The sequence below is a fragment of the Balaenoptera musculus genome, chromosome 16 (assembly GCF_009873245.2).
Source record: "Balaenoptera musculus isolate JJ_BM4_2016_0621 chromosome 16, mBalMus1.pri.v3, whole genome shotgun sequence".
Lineage (NCBI taxonomy): Eukaryota > Metazoa > Chordata > Mammalia > Artiodactyla > Balaenopteridae > Balaenoptera > Balaenoptera musculus.
Genome location: NC_045800.1, coordinates 25898833 through 25913750, shown reverse-complemented (window position 1 = coordinate 25913750; position 14918 = coordinate 25898833). Strand labels below are relative to the sequence as shown.

Below are 14918 nucleotides of genomic sequence, written 5' to 3'. Positions count from 1 at the left end.
TTGTCAAATACAGGCATCTAGTATAACCAGTGAAGGTAAAGATGTTTATAAAATATCTATTTGATAGCACAGTTTAACTTTGATTTGGCTATGTCATCTCTTAAAGAGTTTTGGTTATTTTTTTAAATTCCACAATAAACACAAACATTTCAAAATAGGTTAAAATAAATTTTTATTAAAAAAATTGTATTAAATGTTAGAAGAGATTTATACACAATTCACAAATTCTTTATAAAACATTGCCAATCTTTCTCCAATTGTAATTGTTTTTATGCAGACTTGGAAATTTTGCAGTGAAATAAGGTCTACAAAATATTTCTTTTAGAAAGCATCACAATGATAATTTTAGGCAAAATAGTCTTTAAAACTGAAATCTTTGCATGTAAGTGAGTGAGCTCTCAAACACCCGTATTCTTTATCCCAGTGACAAAGTAATGAGAAAATGAACATTAAACTGACTTACTGAGGAAACAATGAACAAGTTTCTGTAAACTTCTCAAATTCACTCAAATTTTTAAATTACTTTCAAAAGCAGTGCCATTACAAGGTATTGACAATCACATTACGTACTCAAAATGAATGTTAATCAAACTAACATTCAAAAAATAAAAATACTGTTGCAAAGAGGCGCCCCTTGTTGTAAGGTATGTTAAAGGAGTCTTTATTACACTGAAGGCTTATGGTACGGGCCGTAAACCCTACAGGAGACAGTCTCTTCACACAGAAAAATTATAATCCATCCCTTTTAGAAGTGAATAATATCTCTTTAGTAGTGTTGCTGGTTGAAAAAAAAAACAGCTACAAGTTCGAAATAAGATGGCAACATACAAAAGTGGCCCATAGTTTTGGTCTTTGTATAAGAGGTACATTCTGTAACTTAACAAAGACTGGCTTTAAATCTTCAGTTCAAAAGCACACTTCTTTTCCAAAGGATGACTGCCCAACTGATGCCATTTCAGGAGAGCAGAATCCTAACCACCAACTTGAAAGGGGTATGGCTCAGTGAAGACAAAAACAAAAACAGTAACTGATTTACCTCAAAGATTAGGAAACAAAATCAATGTCAAAGTATTTGAAATCATAAAAATTCACTGCTTTAAAAATTTCCCCCTGAGCTGTGGATGCTTTTTATATATAGTCTCTAGTAAAACAGATGCATTCTATAATACCAAGTTGTAATTATAAATCCTATGATTCTTGGTGCTGAAAATAGATAAGTTATGTCTCGAACAGCACAAAGTGATAGCAATTACACATTTCGTGGAAATCTTTGGTGAGATGCAATCCTGCAGAAGTCTCCTTATTTTGTTTCCCTCCTCATAATACCCTTAGAATCTTCAAGTAATTTTCAAAGGAGAAACCACAAGTCCATAATGAAGGACCAGCAGACCATCCTGAAAAGAAAAAAAGTGTTCTGCAGTTATTTAAAAATCAGTTACGTAAATGATCAAATCAAAGATAGTTTATTTTTCATAACCCAACACTAATGTGAAATTCTTTGATTTAAAGAGAATAAAGGGTCCAAGATATATAAACTTGCTTGTTCACTCACCTCATTACCAAACACTCCCTGTTAATGTGCCTTTTTAATGACTCTCAGAAGAAAATTCTGAAACTACCAGGTATCCACAGTTAGTCAAGGTTGTTTATGGCAAAACAGTTCTTCAAAAAGAACTAAAAGATACACATTTCATTCTGCATGGATTACTTAATATATGACCCAAGCACTGGACTTCTCTAAAAAAGACTCAATTATCATAAAGTATCATGGATCTGCTAAGAAAATAAAACATTTATTTCCCACATAAATGCAGCTTACAACTAAAACAAGTGAGAAAATTTTGGAACTCTTACCCATGTAATGTATCATACATTTTACTTCCTCCTTGAAGTCTGTTCAATACAATTTACCCTTTCTTTGATATCCAGAGTCATCCTTATGAACAGTAAATACACTGTGCTGTAACACAGTGATGTCCTCTGGGGTCATGGGAAACATAACCTGACAGTAAATGACTCCAGATACTTTGTTTCTGAGTCTTTTTGTGTCTCCTCTCTTGATATCAGGTCTTAATTCCTTGTGCTCTCACCAAGGCTGCTTAAAAGTGTGCTTTTTAAGGTGTTATTTCTAATCTACTATGAACTGGAAAACTAGCTTAAAAGGAAGGCTCACTGGGGAAGTATGCCATGGGCAATGGACCTACTTTGAGCAACATATAGAGGGAGTGGTGGCATGCACGCCTTGCATTTCCAACCCTTTGCTAGCTATCGCTCTCTCTTTCTTCTTTATTAAGCTTTTTCATGGCTCCACTTCCTCATTTCTCATTCACTATTCAACTCATTGCAATCTGGCTTCTGTTACCGGCAACTTCAGTGAAAACTCACCAAAATTCTAGAAAGGGGTTCACCAATTCAAATGCCCACAAAGGCCAGAAAAGTAACATAAATGAATATGTGAGTCAGGTATGTAGTCAAATAGGGTATGTTGAGACCAGTGGTAAACCAGAGAGCAGACGCTTAGCTAAAGGAATTTAAACTCAAAAATATTTAAAACATAGAATAAGCCAAATAAAGTATAGTCCCATACCATGTTTGGCCCACGGACCATCAGACCTGTTCTAGACTAACTAGTCTAATCAAAGTAAATGAATTTGTATTCTAACACACACAGAAGGATCCTATTAACATTTTTACATGAATACAAATTACATTTTACATAATGTCAATTTTTTTGCATATAGTTATGTTTCACAATTACAAGCTGTTTCAAAATCTCAAAACTTCAATACATGTATAAAATCGCATTTTATGAAATGAGATAATTCCTTATAATTCAAATTTAAATCTATGTCTATTATGTTTATATTCCATATAAATATATAGGAATATATAAATATTACTTATATTTTATCTTTAGATGTCTCCATTCATGGTCTTCTTAAACTATCCAACCAGAGTGAATTTTCTAAAAGGTAAGTCAGATTATGTCTCTTCTGTCCGTGGCTCAAATCTCTCCAATCAGTAGTCTCCCACTTCACTCAATTAAAATCCAAAGTTCATACTACGGCCTATAAAGTCCTGCATGGTTTTATTCCAACTGCTCAGATCTCAGCTCCTACCATTCTCTCCCTCACTTGCTACCTCCTAGCTTTCCCACTGCAGAGATATGTTATTCATTTAGCTAAGAGGTCCTGAGATTACATGACACATTGTTATCAATGAGGACTTTAATTAAAAATATTTCAGGTTATTTAAGTTCTGGGACTTGCTCGTCTCTGAATCTCCCCATGTCTAGAATAGTGCTCCGTAAATATTTTTTGAATTGAAGTCATATTTTCTACCCACTCCACTGACTTTGCGATTTTACTCCTAGATTCTTACATTTCTAATCAAGCTTAACTCTTAAAAAGACAATCGGGACTTCCCTGGTGGCGCAGTGGTTAAGAATCCGCCTGCCAATGCAGGGGATGCGGGTTTGAGCCCTGGTCCGGGAAGATCCCACATGCTGCGGAGCAACTGAGCCCGTGCACCACAACTACTGAGCCTGTGCTCTAGAGCCCATAAGCCACAACTACTGAGCCCACGTGCCACAACTACTGAAGCCTGAGAGCCTAGAGCCCATGCTCCGCAACAAGAGAAGCCCGCGCACAGTAACGAAGAGTAGCCCCCGCTCGCTGCAACTAGAGAAAGCCCGTGTGCAGCTACAAAGACCCAACGCAGCCAAAAAAAAAAAAAAGACAATCATTTTCTAAGATTTCTGAAGTTTGACCTTATAAAAATTTTAAGAAATGTTTTGTTTATATCTTTAAGTATGCTTTACTTAGCCAAGAAACAATTTTGCTTTTGTATTTTATGAAGAATCTTTTGAATTATTTGTTGCCAAAATGTAGACAATTGGTATGGTGCTATATTTCTAAAAACATGTAAGAATAATCAAATAATCACCCAAATAAGTATTCAGCTACTCTTTTGTTAAGATTCTAAGCTTTAAGTTCAACTTTTTTAAGAGGTGAACCTTGATTCTACCACTAACTAGCCAAGTGACCTTGGCCAAGTTACTTAATCTCTCTACACCAGTTTCCTCATCTATATGATCCACCAACGGATTTTAGAATTAGAGGGTAAAGTTCCAGGAGAAACTTCCTCTTCATTAAAATTGTAAGTCTTATCTTGCTTTTCATGTATCCAGACCAGATTTCATATTATATTCCCACTCACATTATAGGCTAATTAAAACATCGTAACAGTTACCATGGCTTCTTACCAATTGAGCAAGGAATGGTATGTGAATCTCTATAGCCTAATGAGTATCTACAAATTTTTCTTAAAGAAATGTCCTTGCAGATACATTTGCCCAGTAGTCTTCAAAGCTCTACTGCAATACTGGACAGAGAAAAAAAAAAGGCCTCTAGAATCAAACTGCCTGGGGTTTGAGCCCTGGCTCACTCACTCACTCACTGTGGGTAAGTTACATGTCCTCTCTGTACCTTGGTTTCCTTATCTTTAAAATTGGGAATAAAAGAATACCTACCTCATAAAACCATAAGGAATAAGACAGCTAATCGATACAAATCATTTAGAAGAATGCCTGACACACAATAAGCATTCAATAAACATTAGCTTTATTATTTACAGTCCAGATAATTTTAAGAAAATTATAGAATATTTATTAAAACTTTATTGATAACATGGAACATTTTTCTTTCATTAAATAACTTGTCCGTTAGGCATAAATATGGTAAAGTCAAAGACCTACCTGCATTGCTGCATCACCTATTGCACGTCGAATTTCCCTTAGAGTTTGATACCGCTCTAACAAGTGATCACCACAGATGATATCTACCTACAGGCAAATAAGAATGTAAGTTTGCTTTCCTGCTTCAAAAAACCATATGACAAAATGAGGAAGATCAACATAATTATTTTTAGACTAGACTTTGCTATTTTAGACTGATTAAACACTCTCAAGAAAGATTTTAGAAACTTTTTACAAATAAAGTAAAATGGAAGGAGCATTAGAGGACATAGCAGGACAAAGAACACTACAACAGACATTCAAAATGATTTCCTTGAATCTCTGAGAACAAGTTAAATCATATTTGATATGTTCAGCACAAGGCACAGAAAAGTCTATTATTTAAAAAAGTTTCATGACACAATGATTAAAAGGGCTTATAATGCTTAAAAAGGCAATCTTTAGTTATTTGAATAATTTTCTTAACGAGGAATATCTCATTTTCCAACAGTGGAAAGTCTACTACTGACATAAAGTACACAATAAGGGAACTGTTTTACAGATGGAACAATCTTAACAAGGTCTTTTCAGACCTTTTAGTAATGTCAAAGCTCTAAGATAAATCTACTTTTATATAGAATGCTCTAGAAAGAACGATATGGTTGTACAGTTATATACTATATTGTAATATGATTCCAGTATACTCACTTGCTAGAAACAGAAATGCAAATCCTTATATTCTCTTTCACTGAGTACTCCTTTCCCATTGCCTTAAAATGGGAACAGGTCCTCAACATCTTAATACATATCACTTAACAGGCTCCCTCTCCTAATGTCCCTATTTAGCTTATGGCATGAAATTTCTCCTTGCTCCAAACCAAAATATCAGCTCTAACTCCTATTTCTCCTTTTCCTTCTCACATGCAGTTACCAAGTCCTGTTGCTTCCTTCTTCACCATACCTTTTCAGTTCATATCATTCTTTCAACTGCTGCTCTTAGGCTTAAACCACTGAAACCGTCTCCTAACCAGATTTCCAACCTTCAAATTCCGTTTACTCTAAAAATCCTATGCACTGCCAACATGTTAGTCTCCCTAAAACCTTCAGCATGGTTGGGTAAGAATAGTAAAAGCAGTTGCATTTAACTGAGCAGCCTCTATGCACAGCATTTGTTACACTATATATTTGACATATGTTATCTCATCTCATTTTCACATTCCTGTGAGCTAGGTATTATAATTCCCATTTTACAGATAGGACGCTAAGAAGTAAAGACATTAAACTTTCCTAAGGTCACAAAGCTAGTTAAGTAGCAAAGTTCAGATCGGAACCCAGGTCTGTCCCCAGGTCTATCTTTCTCCAAAGATAAGTGCATGTTAGGGGTTGGCAAACTTTCTACAAAGAGCTAGATAATAAACATTTTAGGCTTGTGGGAATCAGGATCACTGTCACATGTGCTCAATTCTGTCACTGTAGCATGAAAGCAGCCATAGTATGGCTGTTCCAATAAAACATAACTCATAAAAAAGATGGCAGGTTAGATTTGGCCCATAGGTCAGTTAGTCAAGCCCTGTGGTATCTCACAATGAATAAACTCCGATTAGTAACAACTTTTGTTTTACGCTTACCAGTTTTAAAGTCAGCAAAGCAATACTTGTTTGCAAAAGGACTTGAAAGCAATAATAGCAGATCTTGTGCACAGAACTTAGGTCCATGAAAAATTAAAGAACTTGGAAACTAACATTATATTTTTATTAAGTATCCAGCAATCCAGAGACCACCACTCTTAGTGGGCTTCACCACATGGTATACATTTATGAGTTGGTTACTACAATTTTCTTTTCAACTTAATCTTAACCCCCAGAGGTTAGCCATTTACTAACAGTTTGATGCATATGGTCCTAGATGCAATGTGTGCATGTGGGGATTTTGGTTTTGTTTTTCTAGAAATGGGATCATGTCACATATTTTGTTCTACATATTCTTTTTTTTTTTTTTTTTTTTACATATTCTTAAAACACACACAGACACACACATACACACAAACAACAAAAACTTAATATACTATGGAATCTTTTGGAATGCATAGTTAGCTCTCTGTGTTTAATAGCTGCATAGTGTTCCATTTTATGAATATATCATAAACTATATATCCATCCTCCTGATAAACATTTAAACTGCTTCTCATTTTACATGATGATTTTTTTTTTTTTAACAACAGCTCCTGTTTATTTTTTTATTTTTATTTATTTATTTTATTTATGGCTGTGTTGGGTCTTCATTTCTGTGCGAGGGTTTTCTCTAGTTGCGGCAAGTGGGGGCCACTCTTCATCGCGGTGCGCGGGCCTCTCACTATCGCGGCCTCTCTTGTTGCGGAGCACAGGCTCCAGACGCGCAGGCTCAGCAATTGTGGCTCACGGGCCCAGTTGTTCCGCGGCATGTGGAATCTTCCCAGACTAGGGCTCGAACCCGTGTCCCCTGCATTGGCAGGCAGATTCTCAACCACTGCGCCACCAGGGAAGCCCTACATGATGATTTTTAAGTTACTTGACTGTAAATACTTCATAAATTAGTTCATTCAAACAGAATCACATCTCTGAGGGTGCCACAAACATGACCCACATATTTGATAATTTGCTAGAAGGACTCACAGGACTCAGCATGATTACAGCTATGAGTAATTACAGCAACACAGCAAGGATACACAGTCAGATCATCAGTAAGGCAAAAAGATGTAGGTAGAGTCTGGAGAAATCCATGCACAGGCTTCCTATGCTCTTCCCTCCCAGTCCAAGAGGAGATAACACCCACACACTCTTTTCTCTAGCAGTGGAAATACAGCCAATTTGTGCAGTGTTTCTGCCCAGGGAAGCCCATTTGAGGCTCAGAGTTTAGGGTTTTTATTGAGGGATGGTCATGTTGGCATTCTCTGCCTAGCAACTACCAAATTCCAGACACCCAGAAGCAAAGCAGGTATTCATCATAGATCCATTGTTTGTACAGTCTAGGTACAGGGAAACACCCTCAATAGTTAGGTAACTTTTCATATTAGTACAGGGAACTTTTTACAAGCCAACTTCCTATATGCTAGGCAAGGGCCAACCTTGGAAGCCAGCCCTTCTAAAGGCAGCAGCCTCAGGTCTGCTTTGTTAACTCTTTTCTGCATAATCTTTCTACCCTTTGGAGTATTAAGTCTTAGTTAGGAAGAATAACTACGATATTTCTGAATCTCAGAGCAGAAATCGTAATGTGAAGATAGTCTTAAGGGAAGAAAAACCCTTATCTTTTTAAAAGCAAGATCACACTAAAGCTTTCAAGACAGGATTTTTCACTGATTGAGCCAGTGCCACACTCATTCCTCTTTGTTCATACATACTTTTCTTTGATAGAAAGTTCTTTTTTTCTTTGTCTGTCTGGCAAAAAAAAAAAAAAATCCATTCTTCAAATCCTTTCTTTGACCCCTCCAGAGTTAAATCATTCACTCTGTGCTCTTGTGACACTCATCATATCCTATTGTCATTCAGTTGTTTACTTTTATATCTTTCCCACACAACTCGGAGTCGCCTGGTGGCATTTTCTGTCTCATCTTTGTACTGGAGGCCAAGCACATAGATGCTCAATTTAGTACCAATAGATAGTAAATGAATGGTAGGGATACACCATATGACATGTTAGAGTCTCTGAAAAATGATTTGGAAACAATTCAATGATAGGGTTAAGGTCATATACTAAATAAATAATAATAAAAAGGAACATGGGCTTCCCTGGTGGCGCAGCAGTTAAGAATCCGCCTGCCAATGCAGGGGACACGGGTTCAAGCCTTGCTCTGGGAAGATCCCACAAGCCGCGGAGCAACCAAGCTCGTGCGCCACAACTACTGAGCCTGTGCCCTAGAGCCCGTGAGCCTCAACTACTGAGGCCAGCACGCCTAGAGCCTGTGCTCCGCAACAAGAGAAGCCACCGCAATGAGAAAGCCAGCGCACAGCAACAAAGAGCAGCCCCTGCTCGTCTCAACTAGAGAAAGCCCGCGCAGCAACGAAGACCCAACTCAGCCAAATAAATAAATAAATTTATTAAAAAAAAAAAAAAAGGAACCTATCTTTTAAGATGGAATTAATTATGGTAGGATTAACAACAAAATCTACTACCACATCTTTTATATAGAGAATATTTAGTGATCAATGTGGTAATCATTTCAAAAAAGCAAAATAAGGTCGGAAGATCAAATAATGTACAAAGGAACACAAGAGTTATTAAAAAACAAGATACAATAAGACAGCAATAAATTCAAAACACCACTAAATCAACCATGGTGATCCAGAGGCACTGGGCTCTCTTATGTGAAAGAAATCTACTCAGATAATTACTGATTTCTGATTTGAATTAACTTAAATCTCTTAAGAACACATGTCTACATTTTTTTAATCTTTCAGAACTGTCTTCCTTTTTTATTTTTATCTGCCACAAATAAATAATACTTTTAAAGGTATTTTATCATTTAACAGTCCCCTAGTAATCATTCATTCCTGCTAGTAAATAACCATTTATGAAGGTCACATATCTGTAAACAAAGAATACATTTTCTATTTGGGACTAAATGGTTTTAAGGAAGGTCAGCACAAAAGGCTCAAGTGACTGGGTTGACCAAGAATTTTATTTTGTTTAATGGTTAACTAGCTCAATGTTTTCTTCATATTAGAAGTAACTCTTGTTTATGTTCTCTTGGATTTAGAAGGCTTAAACAATTTTAGTCACAAATGGGTCTGCATATTTGATAATTCTCTGTTCCACTATTTTAACATTTTGGTGAAACAGTAATTTATGAATGTTACCAGCTATATAGTACCTGAATTAGAAAAAAATATTTACCTAAAGAGCGAAGAGCTGAGAGACAAACTTAAAGACTGAAACAAGTTTTACATCATTTTATTTCAAAATGTTAAAAGCCTTGAATTTTGGGATATGAGGAAAAAATAAACCCACATTTTTACACAATAAAACCAATTTAGAGCTTTGGCAACCAAATTTCTTAAAACACCAGTGTGAAACTTATAAATGGCTCTGATCAATATCTAGCCACAGAGGAAGTAATCTATATCCTAAAGAAAGCCCTCTTGGGTGCCACTTCTTATTCTATATAATCAGGTGCAAGTCTTCTGATTTCTGCTTTTAGAAATAATAGACTATTATGAGATTACTCACAATTCTTCGTTCAGGAGTCCCTAAACAGCTGTCTATTTCTAACCAAAAGGCTAAGAATAACCTCAAGTATGCTTTGGCTACAAGGTGATAGATAGGTCATTTCCAATTTTCAGTTGCCATGAGATACAGCTAGCATTATGTCAAAGTCAGTAAGAGAAATAACATTTAATTGAATTTAATATATATTTAGTACCGGCAGATATTGATACTAAAAACATTAGCAAAATTTCAGATCTACAGCAAATAGACATTTTAGATAAAAATTATTCTATAAAATTTTATACATGATGGAGAATAACAAAAATTCCTTTTAAATTTGACTAATGAAAAAGCAGAGCTATATAAACGTGCATTTTCACTGGCCCACATTATTAAACTACGAGTTTATTTAAACTTTATATACAACAATACATGAGGTTTGAGATTTCCATCTTACAACAAGAAAGTTATTATATAGCTAGAATGAGATATCTTTTTCAATCCTTAGGAAACTAACAGAGTCTATATTAGACAGCTGTTTCACTTTTCTAGGTGTCTTGAGATAAACATGGATAAATCCAAGGATGTCCTCTGAAGAGAAGTGAATGGATGGAAAAGTAAACTTTTGCTCTACTATCAAAAAGAAAAGAGCTGGAGCTGAAGCTCTAGAAGCTCTTTAATCGTTCTCACACCCTCAGCTTTTCTCTGACACCCATAGATGGTGATCAATGGCAGCAAGTCAAATGTGATTAAATTTGGGGGTGGGGATCACTGTGTACCAATATTCAATTAACATTTACAATATCTACAATGTCATGAAACAAAAGCCACTGCATGAAATCCTAGAGACGGTTCTTTCTTCAATATGTTAAAGGTAATCTCACAACTTCCTGTCTTTTTACACACATATACTCTACCTGACAAGCTGGATCAAGACCCATTTTTCTTCTGAGGAATTTTTCTACATGTCCAATAGTTGCTTCTCCTGAAACTCGGACAAACTTCTTTTCCAATGGCTAAAAAAGTAAACAAACAAACCAATTTCAGATTAAATATACATAAAATGTATAAACCTTAAAGCACATTTTATAGCAAAGATAATTCAATAGATTTATGAAAGAAAAATTACTATGAAATTTGAGTTAATTTATCTATCAAACAAGAAAAAAAAGAATTTCTGCTTAGCTTCACCTCTCTAAAAAGTATGTCAACAATTTTTTTTAATAGAAAGGCTTACTGATTTGTTTTACTACCTCATCAAGAATAAAACTTAGAGTAAAATTTATTGACAGCAAATACCCAAGATTCAATGTCTAAAACAACCTGGTTTCTTCAACGAAAAAACTTCAGGGAAAAAAAAAAAAAAACCAACCAAGGCTGAGGAGGAACCGCTAGACTAAAAAAGATACAAGGCCTATAAATAAGAGATATATCAACCAAATACAATATATGGATCTTATTCGGATCCTGATTTTTAAAAATCTTTAAAACAATTTTCATAAGACAATCTAGGAAATTTAAATAGCATGTGGATATTAGGAATTACTGTAAATTTTAAAAATGACAGTATCGGGACTACCCTGGTGGTCCAGTGGGTAAGACTCTGCACTCCCAATGCAGGGGGCCTGGGCTCGATCCCTGGTCGGGGAACTAGATCCCACATGCATTCCACTACTAAGAGTTTGCATGATGCAACTAAAGATCCCATGTGGGACTTCCCTGGTGGCACAGTGGATAAGACTCCATGTTCTCAATGCAGGGGGCCCAGGTTCAGGCCCTGGTCAGGGAACTAGATCCCATATGCATGCTGCAACTAAGAGTTCTCACGCCACAACTAAGGAGCCCACGTGCTGCAACTAAGACCCGGTGCAACCAAATAAATAAATAAATATTAAAAAAAAAAAAAGATCCCGCATGCCACAACGAAGATCCCACGTGCTGCAACTAAGACCCAGCGCAGCCAAAATAAATAATAAATAAATAAATAAATATTTGAAAAGCTGCTTTACACATTCAGATACAAGTTTTAAAAATAAATAAATAGGGCTTCCCTGGTGGTGCAGTGGTTGAGAATCTGCCTGCCAATGCAGGGGACACGGGTTCGAGCCCTGGTCTGGGAAGATCCCACATGCCGCGGAGCAACTGAGCCCGTGAGCCACAACTACTGAGCCTGCGCGTCTGGAGCCTGTGCTCCGCAACAAGAGAGGCCCGCGCACCGCGATGAAGAGTGGCCCCCGCTTGCCGCAACTAGAGAAAGCCCTTGCACAGAAACGAAGACCCAACACAGCCATAAATAAATAAATAAAAATTATAGTATCATTATTATGTTTTTATAAAATGTCCTTATCTTTTAGAAACAATTATTTACTGATAAAATGATACATAGTTTGGGATTTGCTTCAAGATTATATAAGAGAAGTGTTAAAGGTATAGATGAATTGAGACTGGCCATGATTTTATAATTATTGAAGTTAAGTGATGTGTACATGGGCATTCATTTTACTATTCTGTCTACCTTTGTATGAGTTTGAAATTTTCTTTTAAAAGTAGAAAATAAAAAGATTAACATCTAGACGTATATGGCTGGAATCTGATCCAACGGTCTAAGGTGATAGGTAGAGAGACCATAGGGTTTCAGAGTAGAAACTAATGCTTACCTAGCCACTCTCTCTCTGAGGCAATTTTAAGGATACTACTGTTAATAAAAATGAAAAGCTGGGGTAATAAGAACTAAAAGGGTACCTTTTAGGAAAACGTGAACAATGTTTTTCTAGCACTAGCAGAGAGGGAGCCCAGAATTGCTACCAAGAGGACCCAGGCAGGTTAGGCACACATTTCTTCCATGTAACAGCACTCAGCTCTCTTATCTGTAATTTGGTTTCTTAAGAACTTTCCTAACAATAGATCTATCCCTTATTACCACAGTGCAGCAGATAGCATGTTAAGTGCAGATATTTCAGAGACAGACTGCCTGGGTTTAAACCCTGGTTCTGCCATTTTCTAGCTGCAAGTCTTTGGACAAGTTGCTAAACGCTTCTGTGTCTCCATTTCCCCATTTGTATTGTTAAAATAGAGATACTAATAGAACCTACCTCATAGAATTATCATAAGGAAAGTGTGTTAATATATGTAAATAACTATTAATAATTCCTGGCACATAGTAAGTACTTAGTTATTACTAGTGTATTGATTTATTCTGTTCTTTATGTAAAGGAATCTAATTAGAGGACCTAGTTGTCATCATGGATACTGATATAATCTAGACAAAAATGGCAAAGGTTCGTGTTCTTTTAATGCAGGTTTAAGAATCATCTTGAAAATCTAAGGCAGTCTTTCTCACTAAGGAGTAGATACAGCAGTGCTCCAGGTGAAGTCGTGATGAAGGTACCGCATTGTAGGTGGCACTGCCTGATTACCATGAGAATCCCATCACGTGCCTTGAGAAGCTGCTATTCTGGGTAATCTAGCTAGATGCCTGCCTGGCAACCAGTGCATTTCTGAAGGTCAATTTCTGGGGCTTACCATCTCAATAGTAGGCTTCAGGTATACCAACAGAGGACAATTCAATATTCATAATTTCTAGTTCTTGGTGAGCACTTCACCCCCAAGTGTTTATTAAGATTAATCCAACTTAGCTAAAGTTATCAATACTGTACTTTTTAGACCACCCAGAACAGAATTATGAGATCTGCCAGTATCTGAAAGAAAAACATTGGTCTTGGCTTTCAAAGTTGGGTTCTCACGTGGTTAACCTTAGTCTTCATACCTCAGGCTCACAAGTTAACAGAATTTTTTTCTGATATAATTCAGATCCAGCTTTTTTAACAATTTGCTTTTTTTGTTTTTTGCCTTTTTTTTTTTTTTTTTAAGGCTACAAAGCAGGTTCTCACCTAAATGGTCAACTCATTTTTTTTTCCTGCTGCATCTAATAGCCTCCTACCATCTGCATATAAACTGGAAAGAAAAATTCCACAGAAGAATTTTACTTCTTTGAAATTAAGCACAGCAATCTTCCCCGCCATCTATAACACAAAAGGTCAATTTGAGAAGAAAGTTGAAACAATAAGGTAGAATCTATAGGGAGATTTAAGAGACATTGTTATTTTCTGACTATAGAAAATGCATACCACTAAAAATACTGGGTCAGCCAAAAAGTTTGGTCGTGTTTTTCCAAGTGAACTTTTTGGCCAACCCAATATCTTTTAAAAAGATGGTATCAACTCATTTTACCTTGAAAAAATTCCTACCTCTGTCAACTGAAAATAGTTACCAACCCAGTCGCAAGGTAAATCCCTAGCAACCAGATGGTGAATTTGAAATACCACCAAAAGACACCTTGGAGAAATAACAGATTCTGTGTCTGGGGCAAGAGATGTACGAGTTGAGCATGGAACATCTTGTCATATCAGATAGCAAGGAAGCTATTATAGACCATGATTATCTATGATAAGACAATTTGAACATCAATAAAGATAATAATTAAAATGGGTTTAAACCACAAATATATTTAAATGCATGAGTTCATATTAAAGTAAAAACAAAAACAAAAATACCTAATTGATTATGACTGGAGCATGCTAATGAACCAACTCATTATTTTGAACCTTGTAAGTCAAGGGAAAGAATCAGCATTTATTCTTTCTTTCCTATATGAATGGTACCACTGGCTAATCAAATAGAAGTTTCTCATTATTGAAGTATTTTAATAAAAGGAGGAATGACAGCATCATTTTCCAAACCCTATTAAGTTAATGGGCTTAGACATCGAGTACCAATTGTTGCTAATAATACAAAGACACAAACAACCAGACATTAATGTGCCTCCAGATGGACAAAAACACCACCACCTATGAAGTATTCTTGGTCCCCTCAAATCAAACCTGTCTGATTAACACTCAGACTTAACTACTAGTTTATGGGAAAGACAGAGGACAGAAGAACATGTTAAATCATAGCACAGAGATGCAACATCAAAACCCAATCTGTAGGAAACTATAGTACA

General features: G+C 36.1%; 1 protein-coding gene across 2 annotated transcripts in view; it reads right to left on the bottom strand.

The window, feature by feature from the left end:
• Nucleotides 1-155: 155 nt before the first annotated feature.
• Nucleotides 156-14918, bottom strand: part of PCGF6 (polycomb group ring finger 6) — a 31842-nt gene continuing 17079 nt past the window's right edge. For both annotated transcript variants that reach the window (XM_036828580.1, XM_036828581.1), the window contains 3 exons: nt 10834-10932; nt 4757-4843; nt 156-1394 (listed from right to left, as the gene is read on the bottom strand). In XM_036828580.1, the coding sequence (XP_036684475.1) occupies nt 1338-1394; nt 4757-4843; nt 10834-10932 (243 nt within the window). In that variant the 3' untranslated portion in view covers nt 156-1337. The remainder of the gene's footprint in view (nt 1395-4756; nt 4844-10833; nt 10933-14918) is intronic.